Genomic DNA, 23,022 nt, shown 5'->3' on the forward strand with positions numbered 1-23,022 from the left:
ATGCGACGATACAATGATGTTATCTCTATCATTCTCTATGGTAGGCCTCTGCTGTAGACCTGTGACCCCTATAAACACACTGCACCGAGAGCAAACGAACGAACGGCTCCCTACTGTGCAGACAACTATCCTGTTGATGTGTTCACTCTTTTAGGGACACTGAATGGAAGTCTTTGTTGAGCTGGTTCCTGTGATGTGGTGAGTGACATCAGAGTTCACAGCAGGTGGGGATAGATTAAAGTGACAGGAGCAATGAAACTACGCACTTCAAACAGCTATACATGTTCTTGGCCTGAAATGACTCATCTGACAATGCTGTGATGTGATCATTATAAATACACCCCTGAAGGATGACACTGTTTTCAATTCAAGCAGCAAGACTACCTGTCACACCTTTTCTCTCTCTCCCTGCTCTGTCTCTCCTCTCTCTCTTTTACACTGTCCTCTTACACCAGCTTACAGAAGAAGCATTCATTCATCCACCTCCTGTATCCCTTTCCTCTCTCTGATGCCTAAAAACATTGTGCCAAGTTAGGTCTGGCCGTTTCAGACCATTAGGAGCTCCAGGTGATTGGTACAGCCTTAGGACCTAGGTGACATCACCCCGCAGTTAACCCTCCACTGCAGCAGCTATTCACAGGCACCAAACTGCTGAATCAGCCATTCCTCTTTATATAGCTGGGACAGGAGGAACAAAGAGGAACTGTGTGTTCTTGTGTTCGTTTTGTATGCATGTGTATCTATTTCCTTTGTTATCATAATAAATGAAATAGTGTGGATGTTTTCCATGTGGAATTCAAAGCCATAACTACACAAGTAATGCCTTGCAGGATGTGTGCGTGTTTTCTCTGAACTATTATATCGGATTGTTATTATCCAGTCATAATCAATAACAACCGTTCCAAGAATTCATTGATGAATACAGCGCAGTTCGCACAGGTGGAACACGATAATTTCTGTACAGATTACAGAAATCGAGATCGCGTGTCCCTGCAAGGTGGACCGGCAATTTACACAACATCTTCTCTGGAACAAAGACGTACGTAGGCTGGCTACTGCTGATATTTTCGTACAGACAAGGAGGGAGGTGGTGGGGGAGGGAGATCACTCCGAAGCATCACTTTACAGAACGGAGAACCGTATAGGATTTCTTCCCTTATCTCTTGATTATAAATGGAATGACGTCATATGTTTGAAGCGGTCGATCTGTCTTGAAGGGGGCGTGTTCTGCGCGCGCTGTCGCGATTGATTGACACCCATGCTCACGGAATAAAGGGGACAAGTTATAGACATTTTTAAAGAGACTGTTAAAATAAAATTACTCAACTTGACTGAAAGACTTTCATTGACATATTTGATAGAATGCATGACATGTGCATGTCATGAACGAAGTGTAATACCCAACATGAGGAAAATAAACACACCTGCTGGTATTTGCCTATGTTGTTACACATGTGTATGTCAGTTGTTACATTGTGTAATAGTGTGCTACAGAGGAAGTGGCAATAATAATATATGTCAACAATATGTATAAATGATTGTTCTAATGTAGCCTGTGTCATTAGCTTATGAATTGTAAACATTTCCAGAAGGAGCAATACAATTATTTGGAATTAAATATGAATGTCCTCTGTCCAACTTGAATATTCTTTGTGTTCTTATCGGTGTAAAATAATATTATGATGATCTGTCTGTCTATTTCTGTATCCGTCAACATGCCGGGACATGTGTCCCTTCCACACACTGCTTGCCTTGACATGCCTTTGCGCCCCAACTGGAGGTTGATGGCGTCTTGATTGGGGAGAATGGGCTCGTGGTAATGGCTGGAGCGGAATTAGAATTGGTGGAATGGTATCAAATATCAAACATGGTTTCCATGTGTTTGATGCCATTCCATTTGCTCCGTTCCAGACGTTTTTATGAACCGTCCTCCCCTCAGCAGCCTCCATTGCTTTAGTGCGCACATGCTGTAGACTGTTTAGGAGCCGTGTCTCTTTAAAGGGCGATCTCGTATACCGAATCCAGGGGGCTTGCCTTTTCGGTGGGGGTGGCAACGCTACTAGCCTATTGCTGCTGTTGCTGTATAACTTCGAGCTTGTTGAGGGCTGTCTTAAGACGGAATATGCTAAGCAGATAGGTTAGTGTTTATGTGTGCTGCTGGAGAGATAGGCTACTGTAACTGAGAGTGAGGTGGCGTTTCGTTTTCCATACCAACTGTGATGCGTGGTCAGTAGAGGCGACGTTGAATAGACTGAGATATCATTTTCGGTTATTCCTTTCCTTTTCGTTTTTCTGTCGACACTGACAACAAACGCAGGTTTCCTGTGTGCAGTCCGGTAGTAAAAAGGACTTGGATGCGAAAGGGAGTTTGTTCAAATGGCAGCAATGACAATTGGAATAGAACTATGCGGGAATTAATCGCTGGTGTTGCAGCCATCTAATTCACCATAGCGCGTTTATCCGTGGCAGCCCTGAACGTAGAGGGGGCTGCACTGTGTCCTGGCCACAGCTTCACTTTCACTGTGGCAATAGGTGTATTCAGTTATTTTGAATCAGTGCGGGATTTGATCTTGAACGTGCAAGGAAGGAACGCGTAACCGCTCATTGATGAACGAACACGTGGTACACCGTTTATAATTTACTCGTGAACCGAACTGTACACACTATACTGTTGTTATTACCATTGTTCCAGTCGAGGAGAAATACCATGAATATGCAGCAACCCGTTCTGAACTGTTGCGATTGTCAAACGTGAAGTAGCCGTGGCTTGCTTTTTGAGCTAAGGAGAATAGCCATAGTTTACCAGTTATGGTGTTAATACATTTATAATAGTCCACGACATTCTACGTTTTAAATCCACTCTGAACAGCACATTGGTGCTCTTTTTGTAATACGGAGGATTTAATTTAGCAATTCGCGCGGAGTTTGCAGTGACCCTTGGGGACTGCTGGTCTGGAATAGCAACAAAGGACGGGGGCGTGCATTCATGGAATGCAACTTTGACAGCTCTCCACTACTTATCTACTGACTTTATCAGCGGGCAACGGGGACGAGCTAGTAATTGAAGGAGAGATGGCCGAGATCCCAACTCCCAGCCCTCTCCATGAGTTGGACGTGGCCATAGACCCAGACTTCGAGCCACAAAAACGGCCAAGATCGTGCACCTGGCCGTTGCCCCGACCCGAGTCCAATGCGGGGAAACCAGAATGCAACGACACTGACATTATACCCGAGGAAGAGGATGACGAAGAGGAACAACATGCCACGTCCATGGCCATCAACGTCAATGGCACCAACGTGGGAGCAGACCACCAGAACAGCAACAGCCCTACGGCCGAAGGACTGCTGTCCGGACAGGAGAACGGAGGCTCCCCGCTCTCCTCCCACTCCCCCACGACCACTTCGGGCGCACATGGCACCAGCGGCCCGGGTCCGCAGACTCCACGGAAGTCTTCGTCGCGCAGGAACGCGTGGGGGAATCTATCATATGCTGACCTGATAACCAAAGCCATAGAGAGCACGCCGGACAAGAGATTGACTCTGTCTCAGATTTATGACTGGATGGTGAGATGTGTGCCGTACTTCAAAGACAAAGGTGACAGTAACAGTTCGGCTGGGTGGAAGGTAAGCGACAAACGCTCTCCTCCTCTCCTCTCCTCCACACTCATTCATTCCCCCACCTCCCATCCACTGTCATCAAAACAACAACAATAACAAGAAACACATGGGTCTTGAGAATTTGTACTTTTGGATGTTCTCTTTGTTTCTAAACACACACACACATACACACATTCTCTCCCTCTTTTGGAATTAGGCGTCACTCAACTTCGAGTGTAGCCTATCTATACTGTCACATGGAGGGGGCCTACTCTGTAACCTATTTAGAATGACTATGCCAAAATATTGATACAATGACATAAATCAAAGAATGTACAGTCCTACAATGAATCCCAACTTCAGAGTAAAGAACAAACATTGCTGGTCCAGAAGTGGTTCAACTGTCAGATCAGAATGAACTATTTATTCCTCTATTGCCTCAACAAGTGAATGTAGGCCTATCAGGGCAGTCCCTGTGTAAAGTTCTATATTTGTTATGTAGGCCTATCAGGGCAGTCCCTGTGTAAAGTTCTATATTTGTTATGTAGGCCTTACAGGGCAGTCCCTGTGTAAAGTTCTATATTTGTTATGTAGGCCTATCAGGGCAGGCCCTGTGTAAAGTTCTATATTTGTTATGTAGGCCTATCAGGGCAGGCCCTGTGTAAAGTTCTATATTTGTTATGTAGGCCTAAAGCTCAGGAATTAGCATATCTCTTGGGTCAGGTAGGATACTGTACTGCCAATGTTGTTCATAATGCAGTTGGGGAATTACATAACGACTTGGGATGCCGCCAGGTCGGGTGAACAGCCGGGAGTAAGACTACCTTCAAAGGGAATGTAACCCTAACCCTAACCAGGAACGAGGCATAGGACATATGGGCCCCGGGCCTGGGGAGAGAATGAGGGGGTGTGTGGGGCTAAAGAGCATAGGTCACGGATCGGATCTCACTTCGTCAGGGCCCCGGCCCCGCGGACTTGTCTCGTTGGCCGAAAAGGCTATCAGTTATCAGGCGGGGATGAGTTATCTGTGCTCCTGTGGCGGTTGGGTGGGCTGCTGGAACATGCGTTGTATGGGAGGGACCAGACAGGCTGTGTTCATTTGCCACCCTGCGGGGCTGATGCCCAAGTAATTTGGGGCATGGACGGTCAGGCGGGTGGGGTGCTCATGTTTCAGTGCCTGATAAAAAAATATGGAACAGGCAGGACGCCGGAACATAGATGTTGTTACCACATCCCCATGGCTATGCCTTTTATAGTTCTGTCATTACACGTTCTGATCACAGACTCCAGCTGTTGCTGCTTTTGAAATGTTTTGATGTGTCGATTAGCCTTTAAGGGGGATCTGTGTTAATCTAACCTGTTCATTTTAGAATAGCCTATAGTAGCCCACAGAAAGCACAGCCAATGACAGCCACAATTTATGACAGAGAGCTCTTGGCCTGCTATAACCAGCGCTCGCTAAGCACCACAAAGTCCCACAGGCGCGTTCCCGAGTTCTTAGGAGCAGGCAAGTTATATCAGGCCAATGCATTAAGACAACCAACGCCACCAGCTTTAAGGTATCAACATGGCATGGCTACTGACAACCAATGAAACTAGAGAAGAGCTTTAGTGGCAGGTGTTCACAAGGCCCTATAGCAACCATGGTGTTCTCACAGACCTGCTTTCAGTTTGTGATTTCACTCTCAGACGCTCTTGGGTTTCAGGACAGGGTGGTTAGTTTGTCAGCTTAGGTTTCATACATGTGCGGTGGGAAAGCTGGCTTTGTTGAGTAGATTTGCTCAGCAAATCCTAGTAATCCCTGTGGGTTCCTCTGCTCTCACTGACTGACCTCACCCAGGACGCTCTGGGTCACGTCTTATGACCTGCTCTTGACACATGCCTATGCCTAGCACCACAAAACATAGCTGCATTATATAGATAACCAATCAATCACAATCATAATAAATCTTCAGTTTAGCGCAATCAAGAGTGAATGAAATGTGTGCTAAGAGTAGCTGTGGTATGAGAGAGAGAGAGAGACCAAAATAGGACCTCTAGTGCAGTTAAGTTTGTGTGTGTGTACGCCTTTCTCTGTGTGTGCGTATTCCTTTGTGTGTGTGGTTAAGTTGTCTGTGTGTACCTCTGTGCGTGTTAGCACCTCAGTGTGTGGTTAAGGAGTGTGTGTTCCTGGCGCTGCTCCAGTGAACTTTGGGCCTCTGTGTTACTTAAGCCTGATGCTACAGGCAGCTCAGCTCAGAGTCCAGCCCCCGTTAACAGCTACAGAGCAGAGCCCAAGTCTCAGGCTCAGTTATGTCACTGACGATGCAGGGATATTAATACACACACACACACACACACACACACACACACACACACACACACACACACACACACACACACACACACACACACACACACACACACACACACACACACACACACACACACACACACACACACACACTGTTGTTTAATAAACACATGAATGAAGACTCACATATACACATAAATGTACATAAGGAAATCCTCCCAATCTTCCTGTTGTTACATGGGTACTGTGTAGTACATTCCAGAACACACAGACAGGCACAGACACATCTGTTCATTATCTTTAACACACCTCACGCACACTCACCCAGTCTCCCCTTTCAAGGATTAGTTTGTGTGTGTAGAGAATCATTATTTTATGGGAAATGAAACTATAATTAATTCTTTCATTTGTTCAAAGTCATTTATTACTGTGTTATTACAGTATATTAGACTGTTATTACACTATATTAGACTGTTATTACAGTATATTAGACTTCCCCAGGCCCCAGGTAGCAATTGTCTGCCTTTTGTCTCTGTTTAGCAATGTTTTAGATTTCTCCCTGTGTTCCACCAGCACCTCCAACCCTCCCCTCCCTTGTCTGCCCAGCCCACCTCCAACCCTCCCCTCCCTTGTCTGCCCAGCCCACCTCCAACCCTCCCCTCCCTTGTCTGCCCAGCCCACCTCCAACCCTCCCCTCCCTTGTCTGCCCAGCCCACCTCCAACACTCCCCTCCCTTGTCTGCCCAGCCCACCTCCAACACTCCCCTCCCTTGTCTGCCCAGCCCACCTCCAACCCTCCCCTCCCTTGTCTGCCCAGCCCACCTCCAACCCTCCCCTCCCTTGTCTGCCCAGCCCACCTCCAACCCTCCCCTCCCTTGTCTGCCCAGCCCACCTCCAACACTCCCCTCCCTTGTCTGCCCAGCCCACCTCCAACACTCCCCTCCCTTGTCTGCCCAGCCCACCTCCAACCCTCCCCTCCCTTGTCTGCCCAGCCCACCTCCAACCCTCCCCTCCCTTGTCTGCCCAGCCCACCTCCAACCCTCCCCTCCCTTGTCTGCCCAGCCCACCTCCAACCCCCATTTGGTCCGAGGGCGTATATGAAACGGTCACTTTATAAACCAGCAGAGATAGATGGTGATGATCATTTTAATGGGCTTCCCCTCCCTCTACATGCTGAATGTGTTGATTCACCAGTCCGACAATGATTAGGGATCTTATCAAGACGGTGGAGGAGGAGGACACTGGGGGGAGAGCGGGATAGAGGAAGGGAGAGCGGGATAGAGGGAGGGAGAGAAAGAAAGAAGTGGGTGAACAAATCCATCAAATCAAATTTGATTTGTTACATGCTCCGTAAACAACGGGTGTAGAATAACAGTGAAACGCTTACTTATGGGACCTTCCCAACAATGCAGAGAGAAAAATAAGATAAATAGTAGAAAAATAATAATGCAAGGAATAAATACATAAAGAGTAACGGTAACTTGGCTATATACACGGGGTAACAGTACTGAGTCGATGTGCAGGGTAGATATCCACACTGGACTTTAAAAACTGGAAACCACATATCCTGAGGCTGCATTTATTGTAACTGGGGATTTTCACAAAGCAAATTTGAGGAAAACGCTACTGAAGTTCTATCAACACATTGACTGTAGTACTCGTGCTGGGAAAACACTCGACCACTGCTATTCTCTCTACCGGGATGCCATCAAGGCCCTCCCCCGCCCTCCCTTTGGCAAATCAGATCACAACTCCATTTTGCTCCTCCCTTCCTATAGGCAGAAACTCAAACAGGAAGTACTCGTGCTATGGTCTGTTCAATGCTGGTCTGACCAATCGGAATCCGTGCTTCAAGATTGTTTTGATCACGCGGACTGGGATATGTTCCGGGTTGCCTCGGATAATAACATTGATGTATACACGGACACGGTGACTGAGTTCATCAGGAAGTGTATAGGGGATGTTGTTCCCACTGTGACTATTAAAACCTACCCAAACAAGAAATAGTGGATAGATGGCAGCATTCACACAAAACTGAAAGCATGAACCACCGCATTTAACCATGGCAAGGTGACTGGGAATATGGTTGAATGCAAACAGTGTAGTTATTCCCTCTGTAAGGCGATCAAACAGGCAAAATGTCAGTATAGAGACAAAGTGGAGTTGCAATTCAACGGCTCAGACACAAGACGTATGTGGCAGGGTCTACAGACAATCACGAATTACAAAGGGAAACCAGCCACTGAACTAAATGACTATCGCCCCGTAGCACTCACCTCTGTCATGATGAAGTGCTTTGAGAGGCTAGTTAAGGGTCATATCACCTCTACCTTACCTGGCACCCTAGAACCACTTCAATTTGCTTACCGCCCCAATAGATCCACAGACAATGTAATCGCCATTGCACTGCACACTGCCCTGTCCCATCTGGACAAGAGGAATACCTACGTATGTCAGAATGCTGTTCATTGACTATAGCTCAGCCTTCAACACCATAGTACCCTCCAAGCTCATCATCAAACTCGGGGCCCTGGGTCTGACTGGGTCCTGGACTTCCTGACAGGCCGTCCCCAGGTGGTGATCGTAGGAAACCACACCTCCACTTTACTGATCCTCAATTCACCCATGACTGTGTGGCCATGCACGCCTCCAACTCAATCATCAAGTTTGCAGACGACACAACAGTAGAGACAGCCTACAGGGAGGTGGTGAGGGCCCTGGTGGAGTGGTGCTAGGAAAATAACCTCTCCCTCAACGTCAACAAAACAAAAGAGCTGATCGTGGACTTCAGGAGACAGCAGAGGGAGCACGCCCCTATCCACATTGACAGGACACCAGTGGAGAAGGTGGAAAGCTTCAAGTTCCTCAGTGTACACATCACTGACAATCTGAAATGGTCCACCCACATAGACAGTGGGGTGAAGAAGGTGCAACAGCGCCTCTTCAACCTCAGGAGGCTGAGGAAATTTGGCTTGGCCCCTAAGACCCTCACAAACTTTTACAGATGCACAATTGACAGCATCCTGTCGGGCTGTATCACCGCCTGGTACGGCAACTGCACTGCTCGCAACCGCAGGGCTCTCCAGAGGGTGGTGCGGTCTGCCCAACGCATCACCGGGGGCACACTGCCTGCCCTCCACCACCCGATGTCGCAGGAAGGCCAAAACGATAATCAAGGACATCAACCACCCGAGCCACCGCCTGTTCACCCCTCTATCATCCAGAAGGTGATGTAAGTACAGGTGCATCAAAGCCGGGACCGAGAGACTGGAAAACAGTTTTTATCTCAAGGTCATCAAACTGTTAAATAGCCATCACTAGCCGGCAACCACCCGGTTACTCATCCCTGCACCTTAGAAGCTGCTGCCCTGTATACATAGACATGGAATCACTGGCCAGTAACACTAGTCACTTTAATAATGTTTACATACTGCTTTACTCATCTCATATGTATATACTGTATTCTATTCTACTGTATTTTAGTCAATGCCACTCTGACATTGCTCGTCCTAATATTTATATATTTCTTAATTCCATAATTTTACTTTTAGATTTGTGTGTATTGTTGTGAATTGGTAGATATTACTGCACTGTTGGAGCTAGGAACACAAGCATTTCACTACACCTGCATTGACATCTGCTAAATATGTGTGTGACCAATAAAATGTGATTTGATTTGACTGTATAGGTAGGGGTGAAGTAACTAGGCAACAGGATAGATATAAACAGTAGCATCAGCATATGTGATGAGTCAAAAGAGTTAGTGCAAAAAGGGTCAAATATTTAGAAGTCTTTGGCTTGGGGGTCGAAGCTGTTCAGGGCCCTGTTGGTGTCCAGACTGGATTAGGCCGTTATTGGATATCTCTCCGTGAAGACAGGTTTGGAAGTTTGTTATTGTGCTGAGAACACCGCTCTGCTGTCAGTGTGTGTGTATGCACAACAGACTGATGTATTTCAGTCTGGAGTCATAGAGAAAGCCATTAACAATACATGTATATTCTATAGAAAGGCATTGAAATGCAATGACACTGTGGTGATTTAGCAGTGTAACAGGTTGATACCACATTGCCATGGCTTCTGTAAGACCAGCAGCATAGAACCACCAATGAAATGGAGTCTAGTATAAGTGAAAGGAGATTGTAAGTGTAACCAGCCACTAGTTTGAAACACTGAGAGTTTGATTGCTAGTGAGAAACCTAGATGTGGTGTCTGTGTGTGTGTGTCTGTGTGCTTGGGAGCATGCGTTACTACCCTGACTGTGGGAGCACGATCCAGGAGACTCCTTAAAGACTTGGCACCGTGCCAATCCGGAGGAATCGACGTGAACGCAGTTAAAAGGGGGGGAAGGGGGAGTCAATGAACAAGCTTTGCTCCAAATTGGTGTATTACAGCTGCCCTTTGGCAATGACTCCCAATAGAGGGGACTGTGGGTGTTTTGGGGGCGAGGGGGGGTTGGGGCGCTAGGTTGTGGGAACCCATTGCTCCAGGGCTTCTTTCTCCTTCTCCTCCTCTGAATAGTGCCACACTCTCTGAACAGTGAACCTGCAGCTATATCACAGTCCCACTGGGTTCACTTTCTATTTCACATTCCAATCAATGGAGCCCTTTAATTGGCTTCCCCAAGGACAAGCTGCATGTTGTCCTTTTGACAGTTTACATCCATGTTAATGACTGTTGTGTCTGAAGCAGAGTAGGCCCATACCTTCACTGTGTTGTTGTGATGGTGTATGGCTGAAGAGTGGCGGGGACAATGACGTCACTGATGATGAGGTCATATTGACAGGTAAAGTAGGGGGAGGGCTTGACAATTACAGAGCTGACCGTTTGATGCCCCTCTCTCTTCTCTCTCCCCCTCCCTCTCCCTCTCTCTCTTTCTTCTCTCTCTCTCTCTCTCTCTCTCTCTCTCTCTCTCTCTCTCTCTCTCTCTCTCTCTCTCTCTCTCTCTCTCTCTCTCTCTCTCTCTCTCCTCTCTCTCTCCTCCCTCTCTCTCTCACTCCCTCCTCTCTCCTCTCTCCCTGCTCTCTCCCTGCTCTCTCTCTCCCTCCTCTCTCTCTTCTTTCTCTCTCCCCTCTCTCTCTTCTCTCTCTCTCTCCTCTCTCTCTCGCTCTCTCTCTTTCCTAGTTATAGCTGGTTATAAAGTCCGCTCCTTTTTTATATTAAACAGGATATGGGCAGTGCTGAAAATGAAGTGTTACTGGGCAGGAGCATGGAAGAGACCATGGCCAACCGTGAGGACAACCACAGGCTCTTCTAATGACCCTCAAATTACTACCTTCCCCTCTGAGCCTGCCACTGTGTGTGTGTGTGTGTGTGTGTGTGTGTGTGTGTGTGTGTGTGTGCGTGTGCGTGTGCGTGTGCGTGTGCGTGTGTGTACACTACTGGTCAAAAGTTTTAGAACACCTTTTTTTTTGTAAACTATTTTCTACATTGTAGTAGTAACCAAAAAAGTGTTAAACAAATAAAAATAAAAATAGAAATGTCCTCTTACTGTCAACTGCATTTATTTTCAGCAAACTTGATGTGTAAATATTTGTATGAACATAAACAAGATTCAACAACTGAGACATAAACTGAACAAGTTCCACAGGCAGACTAACAGAAATGGAATAATGTGTCCCTGAACAAAGGGGGGTCAAAATCAAAAGTAACAGTCAGTATCTGGTGTGGCCATCAGCTGCATTAAGTACTGCAGTGCATCTCCTCCTCATGGACTGCACCAGATTTGTCAGTTCTTGCTGTGAGATGTTACCCCACTCTTCCACCAAGGCACCTGCAAGTTCCCGGACATATATGGGGGGAATGGCCCTAGCCCTCACCGTCCGATCCAACAGGTCCCAGATGTGCTCAATGGGATTGAGATCCAGGCTCTTGGCTGGCCATGGCAGAACACTGACATTCCTGTCTTGCAGGAAATCACGCACAGAACGAGCAGTATGGCTGGTGGCATTGTCATGCTGGAGAGTCATGTCAGGATGAGCCTGCAGGAAGAGTACCACATGAGGGATGAGGATGTCTTCCCTGTAACGCACAGCGTTGAGATTGCCTTTTTTTGCTGAGTTTATATTTTATATTTGAGATTCTTTAAAGTAGCCCCCCTTTGCCTCGATGGCAGCTTTGCACACTCTTGGTATTCTCTCAACCAGCTTCATGAGGTAGTCACCTGGAATGCATTTCAATTAACAGGTGTGCCTTCTTCAAAGTTAATTTGTGGAATTTTTTCCCTTCTTAATGCGTTTGAGCCAATCAGTTGTGTTGTGACAAGGTAGGGGTGGTATACAGAAGATAGCCCTATTTGGTTAAAGACCAAGTCCATATTATGGCAAGAACAGTTCAAATAAGCAAAGAGAAATTACAGTCCATCATTACTTTAAGACATGAAGGTCAGTCAATACGGAACATTTCAAGAACTTTGAAAGTTTCTTGAAGTGCAGTCGCAAAATCCATCAAGTGCTATGATGAAACTGGCTCTCTTGAGGACCACCACAGGAAAGGAAGACCCAGAGTTACCTCTGCTGCAGAGGAAAAGTTAATTAGAGTTACCAGCCTCAGAAATTGCAGCCCAAATAAATGCTTCACAGACACATCAACAGACACATCTCAACATCAACTGTTCAGAGGAGACTGTGTAAATCAAGCCTTCATACTTGAGTTGCTGCAAAGAAACCACTACTAAAGGACACCAATAAGGAGAAGAGACTTGCTTGGGCCAAGAAACAAGAGCAATGAACATTAGACCAGTGGAGATTTGTCCTTTGGTCTGGAGTCCAAATTGGAGAATTTTTGTTCCAACCGCGTGGGTGAACAGATGATCTCTGCATGTGTATTTCCCACCGTAAAGCATGGAGGAGGAGGTGTTTTGGTGTGGGGGTGCTTTGCTGGTGACACTGTCTGTGATGGAGTGCTGCATCAGATGACCTGGCTTCCACAATCCCCTGACCTCAGCCCAATTGAGATGGTTTGGGATGAGTCGGACCGCAGAGTGAAGGAAAAGCAGCCAACAAGTTCTCAGCATATGTGGGAACTCCTTCAAGACTGTTGGAAAAGCATTCCAGGTGAAGCTGGGTGAGAGAATGCTAAGAGTGTACAAAGCTGTCATCAAGGCAAATGGTGCCTATTTGAAGAATCTCAAATATTAAATATATTTAGATTTGTTTAACACTTTTTTGGTTACTACATGATTCCATATGTGTTATTTCATAGTTTTGATGTCTTCCCTATTATTCTACAATGTAGAAAATAGTAAAAATAAAGAAAAAAACGTTTAATGAGTAGGTATTCCGGAAAAAAAAATTGGTAGTGTATGTGAGTGTGTTTGCATGCATGCTCTCTCCTCAGTCCTCTATCTAGCGTCTGTGCACTGTGAGTCAGTATCTGTGGCGCCATGGTGATGGTCTGAATAATGTGTCATTTACTAAGCCCCCTCCCCTTCCCCCTGGTCTGGGGTGATGGAACACTCCGCCGTGTGATGTTCACAAGTCACGCGACGCTGAGGTCACCTGTGCTCCACTCCACTCCTTGCCTGGTACACACCTGTGTGTGTGTGTGTGTGTGTGTGTGTGTGTGTGTGTGTGTGTGTGTGTGTGTGTGTGTGTGTGTGTGTGTGTGTGTGTGTGTGTGTGTGTGTGTGTGTGTGTGTGTGTGTGTGTGTGTGTGTGTGTGTGTGTATGTGTGTGTAATCATGGCAACATAAGGGTTGCAGAGCGAGTGATTGCGGGGGATGACTCGTAGCGTGGGTGATGACTGATTACAGAGTGACCCTCTGAACGTAGCAGCTACCATCCCTCTATTATACACACATACACTGATATACATACACACACACTTACTTTACACACATACACACATTCCTACCTAACTGCAGGCTTCTCAGTTTCTCCGATAACCATATTGCTCCAAAGGGCCTCATTCTGATAACTCCCTCCTCCTCCTCTGTAACACTCTGTAATACTCCACGGTCCTCCTCCTCTGTAATCTACTCCATGGTCCTTCCCCTCTGTAATCTACTCCACAGTCCTCCCCCTCTGTAACGGTCCTCCTCCTCTGTAATGTACTCCAATGGTCCTCCCCCTCTGTAACACTCCATGGTCCTCCTGCTCTGTAATCTACTCCATGGTCCTCCCCCTCTGTAATCTACTCCACGCCCCCCCCCCCCCCCCCCCCCCCTCTGTAACACCCTATGGTCCTCCTCCTCTGTAATCTACTCCACGGTCCTCCCCCTCTGTAATCTACTCCATGGTCCTCCTCCTCTGTAATCTACTCCACGGTCCCCCTCTGTAATCTACTCCACGGTCCTCCCCCTCTGTAACACTCCATGGTCCTCCTCCTCTGTAATCTACTCCACGGTCCCCCTCTGTAATCTACTCCACGGTCCTCCCCCTCTGTAACACTCCATGGTCCTCCTGCTCTGTAATCTACTCCATGGTCCTCCCCCTCTGTAATCTACTCCACGCCCCCCCCCCCCCCCCCCCCCCCCCCTCTGTAACATTCCATGGTCCTCCTCCTCTGTAATCTACTCCACGGTCCTCCTCCTCTGTAATCTACTCCACGGTCCTCCCCCTCTGTAACACTCCATGGTCCTCCTCCTCTGTAATCTACTCCACGGTCCTCCTCCTCTGTAATCTACTCCATGGTCCTCCTCCTCTGTAATCTACTCCACGGTCCCCCTCTGTAATCTACTCCACGGTCCTCCACCTCTGTAACACTCCATGGTCCTCCTCCTCTGTAATCTACTCCACGGTCCTCCTCCTCTGTAACACTCCATGGTCCTCCTCCTCTATAATCTACTCCACGGTCCTCCCCCTCTGTAACACTCCATGGTCCTCCTCCTCTGTAATCTACTCCATGGTCCTCCTCCTCTGTAATACTCCATGGTCCTCCTCCTCTATAATCTACTCCACGGTCCTCCCCCTCTGTAACACTCCATGGTCCTCCTCCTCTGTAATCTACTCCATGGTCCTCCCCCTCTGTAATCTACTCCACGGTCCCCCTCTGTAATCTACTCCACGGTCCTCCTCCTCTGTAATCTACTCCACGGTCCTCCCCCTCGTCCCCAGTGCCCATCTTCCTTTAGACAGGCGTATTTTCATATTGGATTAATTACACACAGACTGGTGGGATGCTGTGGTTTAAAGGGGGGTTGGGGGAGGGGGGCATTTACAGGCTCCTAACCAACTGTGCTTTTTTCACGTTTTGTAACTAATTTTGTACATAATGTTTCTCATACCGTTGCTTCTACTGTCTCTTATGACCAAAGAAATGACTGTTTTGCTAATACAGACTGGAGTATGCTCCGTGATTCATCCAATGGAATTGAGGAGTATACCACATCAGTCACTGGCTTCATCAGTAAGTACATCAACGACGTCGTCCCCACAGTGACCGTACGTACATTTCCCAACCAGAAGCCATGGATTACAGGCAACATCTGCACCGAGCTAAAGGCTAGAGCTTACGCTTTTCAAGGAGCGGGACACTAATCTGGACCCTTATACGAAATCCCGCTATGCCCTCAGACGAACCATCAAACAGGCAAAGCGTCAGTACAGAACTAAGATTGAATCCTACTACACTGTCTCTGTCGCTCGTCGGATGTGGCAGGGCTTGTAAACTTTTACGGACTACAAAGGGACACCCAGTCGCGAGCTGCCTAGTGACGCGAGCCTACCAGACGAGCTAAATGCCTTTCATGCTTGCTTTGAGGCAAGCAACACTTAAGCATGCATGAGAGCACCAGCTGTTCCGGACAACTATGTGATCACGCTCTCCGCAGCCAATGGGAGCAAGACCTTTAAACAGGTCAACATTCACAAGGTCACAGGGCCAGACGGATTACCAGGACATGTACTCAAAGCATGCATGGACCAACTGGCAAGTGTCTTCACTGACATTTTCAACCTCTCCCTGGCCGAGTCTGTAATACCTACATGTTTCAAACAGACTACCATAGTCCCTGTGTCCAAGATAGCGAAGGTAACCTGCCTAAATGATTACCGTCCCGTAGCACTCACGTCAGTAGCCATGAAGTGCTTTGAAAGGCTGGTCATGGCTCACATCAACACCATCATGCCAGAAACCCTAGACCCACTCCAATTCGCATACCGCACCAACAGAACATAGATGACGCAATCTCAATCGCACTCCCCACTGCCCTTTCCCACCTGGACAAAAGGAACACCTATGTGAGAATGCTGTTCATTGACTACAGCTCAGTGTTCAACACCATAGTGACCACAAAGCTCATCACTAAGCTAAGGACCCTGGGACTTAACACCTCCCTCTGCAACTGGATCCTGGACTTCCTGACGGGCCGCCCTCATGTGGTAAGGGTAGGCAACAACACATCTACCACACTGATCCTCAACACTGGGGCCCCTCAGGTTTGCGTGCTCTGTCCCCTCCTGTACTCCCTGTTCACCCACGACTGCGTGGCCAAGCCCGACTCCAACACCGTCATTAAGTTTGCTGACGACACAACAGTGATAGGCCTGAACACCGACAACAATGAGACAGCCTATAGGGAGGAGGTCAGAGACCTGGCCGTGTGGTGCCAGGACAACAACCTCTCTCTCAATGTGAGCAAGACAAAGGAGCTGATCGTGGACTAAAGGAAAAGGAGGCCCCCATTAACATCGAAGGGACTGAAGTGGAGCGGGTCGAGATTTTCAAGTTCCTTGGTGTCCACATCACCAACAAATTATCATGGTCCAAACACACCAAGACAGATGTGAAGAAGGCACGACAACACCTTTTACCTGTCAGGAGACTGAAAAGATTTCTCATGGGTCTCCAGATCCTCAAAAAGTTCTACAGCTGCACCATCGAGACAGTCCTGACTGGTTGCATTACCACCTGGTATGGCAACTGCTCAGCATCTGACCGGGAGGCGCTACAGAGGGTAGTACGTACGGCCCAGTACATCACTGGGGCCAAGCTTCCTGACATCCAGGACCTATATACTAGGCGCTGTCAGAGGTAGGCCCAAAAAATTGTCAAAGACTCCAGTCACCCAAGTCATAGACTGTGCTCTGCTACCGCACAGCAAGCGGTACCGGAGCGCCAAGTCTAAGACCAAAAGGCTCCTTAACAGCTTCTACCCCCAAGACTGACTGCTGAACAACTAAACTAATCAAACGGCCACCCTGACTACTTACATTGAACCCCAGGGGGTATTGGTACTGGTACCCACTGTATATAGCCTCGTTATTGTTATGTACATTTCTTGTGTTACCTATTGCTAGTTTTAAAATGTTTTACTTTTGTTTATTTAGTAAATATTTTATTAACACTATTTCTTGAACTGCATTGTTGGTTAAGGGCTTGAAAGTAACCATTTCACGGTAAGGATCTGTTGTATACCTGTTGTATTCAGCGCATGTGACAAATATGATTTTATTTGGAGTAGAATAAATAGTATGGATATAGAGTGGGCTTAAAATCTAGGTGAAGGGTAACCCAATAGTGGCACTTACAGTTGGGCCCCAAATACCCCTGTGGCACACACACACACACACACACACACACACACACACACACACACACACACACACACACACACACACACACACACACACACACACACACACACACACACACACACACACACACACACACACACACACACACACACACACACACACACACACACACATACACACTCCCACGCTCCAGCAATCTCTTGCCCTTGAGTAAATTAAAGTTATCATTTTAGAATCTGTCTTGCCACTTTGACCCTGGGTTTTTAAACTTTAATTAGTTTTTTTCGGAGCCTGTCTCTTCCAATTACGCCACTCCATCTAGCCGCCATCACACAGCCGAGTAAGGGAAAGGGGAGGGAGGGGGAGCTAAATTGTTTTTGATTAACATTTAATTGACTACAATAAAGCTAGCTTTCTGAGTCAGAGTGTGTGAAAGAGAGACAGAGAGAGAGAAAGAAAAAGGGGACATTTGACTTTAATGAATGAGACATGACTTTGTGCTGCCATCATATCACAGAGAGAAAAAATATATGTTTGTTGTCGAAAAAATGGGTTTCTCTCTCTCTCCCTCACTCTCTCCCCTCCCACCCTTTTCTCTCTCTCTGACAGCAGCATGTGTGTTATCTGATGGGGGGTATCTGTTCCCAAGTGCTGCCGTAACTCATGTGGGACACCCTCCTGCGTCCCTCCACCATTCGCTCATCCATCCCAAGTGCAGGTTTTTCCAGATTGATTAAACCAGATTAAAATGAGATTATGCTAGATTAACAGTTTGGGCCCTCCATGTGGGAAGCCATGGCCTGAGCTAAATGTGTGTGTGTGTGTGTGTGTGTGTGTGTGTGTGTGTGTGTGTGTGTGTGTGTGTGTGTGTGTGTGTGTGTGTGTGTGTGTGTGTGTGTGTGTGTGTGTGTGTGTGTGTCAGACCTGGGTTGAAATACATGCTTATTTGAGTATCTGGTATTTAACATTTATTTTTTCTGTGCATTTGAGTATTTTCAAATGTATTGGAATGGTTATTTGTAAAAAATATATAAAAAATTGTCTACCTTCAAATTCTATTTCAGTAACCTGGGTTAAATACATGGGAGTGTTAAGTACACTTGTGTACTTCCAAATATTCCACTACTTGTCTTTTCAAATAAAGTATGTATGAATACTTACTTTGAATGTATTTGAAAGTAATTGAGATATTTGAAATGGTATTTGAACCCAGGTCTTGTGTGTGTCTGTGTCTGTGTGTCCGTCTGTGTCTGTGCCTGTGTGTGTCCGTGTCCGTCTGTGTCTGTGTGTACTCTACGGGGTTTAGGGTTAAGGTTAGAATTAGTGTTAGGGTTCGGGTTAGAATTAGGGTTAGGAGCTAGGGTTAGGGTTAGGGTTAGGAGCTAGGGTTAGGTTTAGAGTTAGGAGCTAGGGTTATGGTTAGGGTTAGGAGCTAGGGTTAGGTTTAGGTTTAGAGTTAGAGTTAGGAGCTAGGGTTATGGTTAAGGTTAGGAGCTACGGTTAGGTTTAGAGTTAGGAGCTAGGGTTAGGGTTAGGGTTAGGAGCTAGGGTTATGGTTAGGGTTAGGAGCTAGGGTTATGGTTAGGAGCTAGGGTTAGGTTTAGAGTTAGAGTTAGGAGCTAGGGTTATGGTTAGGGTTAGGAGCTAGGGTTATGGTTAGGGTTAGGAGCTAGGGTTATGGTTAGGAGCTAGGGTTAGGTTTAGAGTTAGAGTTAGGAGCTAGGGTTATGGTTAAGGTTAGGAGCTAGGGTTAGGTTTAGAGTTAGGAGCTAGGGTTAGGTTTAGGTTTAGAGTTAGGAGCTAGGGTTATGGTTAAGGTTTAGAGTTAGAGTTAGGAGCTAGGGTTATGGTTAGGGTTAGGAGCTAGGGTTAGGTTTAGGTTTAGAGTTAGAGTTAGGAGCTAGGGTTATGGTTAAGGTTAGGAGCTACGGTTAGGTTTAGAGTTAGGAGCTAGGGTTATGGTTAGGGTTAGGAGCTAGAGTTAGGTTTAGAGTTAGGAGCTAGGGTTATGGTTAGGGTTAGGAGCTAGGGTTATGGTTAGGGTTAGGAACTAGGGTTAGGTTTAGGGTTAGGAGCTAGGGTTATGGTTAGGGTTATGGGCTAGGGTTAGGTTTAGGGTTAGGAGCTAGAGTTAGGTTTAGGTTTAGGGTTAAGGTTATGATTTGGGGTTAAGATTAGTGTTAAGGTAATGTTACAGGTTAGGATTAGGGTTAGGGGTTGAATGGGACTGAATTTTGTGTCCCCACAAGGTTAGTTATACAAGATTGTGTTTGAGTGTGTGTGTGTGTGTGTGTGTGTGTGTGTGTGTGTGTGTGTGTGTGTGTGTGTGTGTGTGTGTGTGTGTGTGTGTGTGTGTGTGCGCGCGCGGGTGTGTGTGTGTGCGCGGGTGTGGGTGTGTGTGCTCGCCAAAGTCTGTATCTATATGGATTTGTCTCTGACCATATAGATTCATGATTGAGAGTTAACCAGAGTGGCCACGCTCCCAGATTTGTTATGCAAAAATAGGACAGAGTTCTATATCATGGTCCAAGGTTAGAATAGTTCATATCTGTTCTTAAAACGATAGAATGTTGATGTCTGTAATTATCTGCCTGTTAGAGAGCTCCAGGTTTACAGGAATGAGTTTGTTTCCCTCAGACCCACAGAGTGTTTCTCTGGTTTGGTGGTTGGGTGGGAGTCAGGGGGTCAGGGCCAGGGTTAGGGTCAGAGTTAGCTACAGACTGACTGGGCCTGTTCTTTAGCCATTGTTTTACGGCTGGCCCAGGGTCTGCTATACACCAGGCTCTCACCACTAATCCCCTCTCTTTATGAAGTCACCACTGTGTCCCAGGACATTGGGCTGGGCTGAGGGGAGGAGGTGGGGAGGCTCAGGGGATGAAGGAGGGCCATTGTGAAACCGTGCTCAGTCACTGAACACTAAGACAGAAAGAAGAGGCTTATATGGCAATGGATTTAGTTCTATCAAAGATGTGTGTGTGTGTGTGTGTGTGTGTGTGTGTGTGTGTGTGTGTGTGTGTGTGTGTGTGTGTGTGTGTGTGTGTGTGTGTGTGTGTGTGTGTGTGTGTGTGTAGCGTACGAAAGTAATGCAGTGGAAAGGTAAAGCAAAGTCTTTATTCTGTTCTTCATGGGTAATTTGCAAGTGTTTAACGTTTAACATGTACTCCACATGGGAAAATGCTTGGGGGTTAGTTTAGTGTATTCCATATATTGCGCTGTGGTTCAATGTAAACACAAAGAAAATGAGATCCAGACAAAAGCTGAAAGAATACCAATCAAGTTCCAGCACTCCTTTCCACATCACTTCTACTACCTTAGCGCACAGTATTATCAACCGGGAGAATCTTTCTTTCACTTTGCAATATTGGCTCCAACCTCTGGCTATGGAGTCATGATTTTTTAAATTTTACCAAAACATGTAGGCCAGTCCTTATTTCTGCACCCATCAGCTGAGGAACAGGGTTGTCCTGCTTAATCCTCTGGTTCCTTCGTCCCTCTCCGCTTCTCTTATCACTCAGTGTTTATGAGCCCTAAGTGCATCAGCGTTGGCCTCAATTCGAATTGAAGTCAGTCAATAATCGAAAAAAGGGCATTTATTTTCAATGACTTCTCAATAAACTGATAAGTAGGAGCTAATTAATCAAAAAATATTACATTTCAGAATTTTTAATTCAAACCACTTCTTGAATTCAATTCGAATTGAGCCCGACCCTGGAACACACCTCTGTGTTTTCACACCTGCCTGCTATGTGAGTGTCAGGTATGGGTCATTTAAGTGATAATGTCAGAGAAGCCGGTGTTTGAAGGATATATTTGCACGGGTGTTGTTAGGCCCAAGACAAAGTCGAGGTCCGGCAAACCGTGCCTATATATCCTCCATACACCGGCTTCGAGTGCATTATCACTTTGATACAACGGGTTACCAACATAAGCAAATAATGATTGACATATTTTAATTAAAAATGTTATTTTGATGAATTTATTAATACTATTTCATCCTTCCACAAGATATAGTCCTGACACAAATCTAGGGTTACTACCCAAGCCGGCTGGTCGTTCGTACTATCGGTTCGGTTGCCAGAGACACGATCCAGTTGCTCAGTCTTTTTGTTCTGTGTCTCTGTCGTTCGTTCTAAATGTTCCATTGCCATACTGGCTGGCAACACACGTATCCCTTGCTTGCTAGCTAGGCAACTACGGCTAGCTTACAGTCACGTCAAAATGTGCAGCCAGAATAAGTAGCTGCATTTGCAGTTTTCTAGTGACATTTATTTGGATACATCCATAACAATGAGTTAATAAGGCTCGAATTCACCTGGCATAGAAAATGTGCTCACTCATCAGGACACTGTTGTTCAGAGGATCTATCCAACAACACAACTAACACAATCATTTAAAACTGAAGCTGGAAAGACAGCAAACTAGCTGCACTTCGTTTCGTTTTACCTTTTTTCAATTGACATTTCTTTGTTATATCCATAAAAATGATGCCAGCTGATTCATGATTTCGACTGGCTGAGAAACGCTGCCTGCCAGTCTGTATCGTCCCAACTCCTGACACGTTCATTATTATGGGACAGCTGGAGATCAAATTTGAATTTTGAAACAATGTTGCAAATGTCGGAGAGAGAGACAGCAAGGTTTATACAAATCTCTGCTGGTGAAACAAAAAGCTAGTCTAAAAGAAATGTGAGATAATGTCAAGATGTTTTTTATAGTGGAGATCAAGTTTATAACTTCCCTGGCTGGGCTGATGAGACAGTGGATTGTGTAGTCAGATGGAACAGAGTAAATAGGCATTTTAACGTTAGCCAGTGGTTACTTGTGGAATAGACAATGTCTGGAATGCAGTTTTAACCAATCAGCATTTAGGATTAGGCCCATCTGTTGTATAACAAGATATAATGCCTGGATAGAGAGGAGAGGAGAGATATGGGCAAGTAATATAGTGAGCCCTATGAGGCTGGTTGCCTGACTGTGTTTGCTGACATTGCACAAACCCAGGGAAAGGTTTTGGATTTCCCTTTGACCTGGTAACTCAGAGATACAGTGGCAGGAAAAAGTATGTGAACCCTTTGGAATTACCTGGATTTCTGCATAAATTGGTCATAACATTTTATTTGATCTTCCTCTAAGTCACAACAATAGACACACAGTGTGCTTAAACTAATAGCACACTAATTATTGTAATTTTCTTGTCTATATTGAATACATCATTTAAACATTCACAATGTAGGTTGGAAAAAGTATGTGAACCCCTAGGCTAATGACTTCTCCAAAAGCTAATTAGAGCCAGGAGTCAGCTAACTTGGAGTCCAATCAATAAGACGAGATTGGAGATGTTGGTTAGAGCTGCCCTGCCCTATAAAAAACACTCACAAAATTTGAGTTTGCTATTCACAAGAAGCATTGTGATGTGAACCATGTCTCGAACAAAAGAGATCTCAGAAGACCTAAGATTACCAATTGTTGACTTGCATAAACATGGAAAGGGTTACAAAAGTATCTCTAAAAACCTTCATGTTCATCAGTCTACGGTAAGACAAATTGTCTATAAATGGAGAAAGTTCAGCACTGCTGCTACTCTCCCTAGGAGTGGCCGTCCTGCAAAGATGATTGCAAGAGCACAGCGCAGAATGCTCAATAAGGTTAAGAAGAATCA

General features: G+C 46.1%; 1 protein-coding gene across 1 annotated transcript in view; it reads left to right on the forward strand.

Annotated features, from left to right (window-relative positions):
* Window positions 1–2,114: 2,114 nt before the first annotated feature.
* Window positions 2,115–23,022, forward strand: part of LOC120019121 (forkhead box protein O3-like) — a 77,168-nt gene continuing 56,260 nt past the window's right edge. The window contains exon 1 of the mRNA XM_038962392.1: window positions 2,115–3,624. Within this exon, the coding sequence (XP_038818320.1) occupies window positions 3,073–3,624 (552 nt within the window). The 5' untranslated portion in view covers window positions 2,115–3,072. The remainder of the gene's footprint in view (window positions 3,625–23,022) is intronic.

This window comes from Salvelinus namaycush, chromosome 24, assembly GCF_016432855.1.
Source record: "Salvelinus namaycush isolate Seneca chromosome 24, SaNama_1.0, whole genome shotgun sequence".
Classification (NCBI taxonomy): Eukaryota; Metazoa; Chordata; class Actinopteri; order Salmoniformes; family Salmonidae; genus Salvelinus; species Salvelinus namaycush.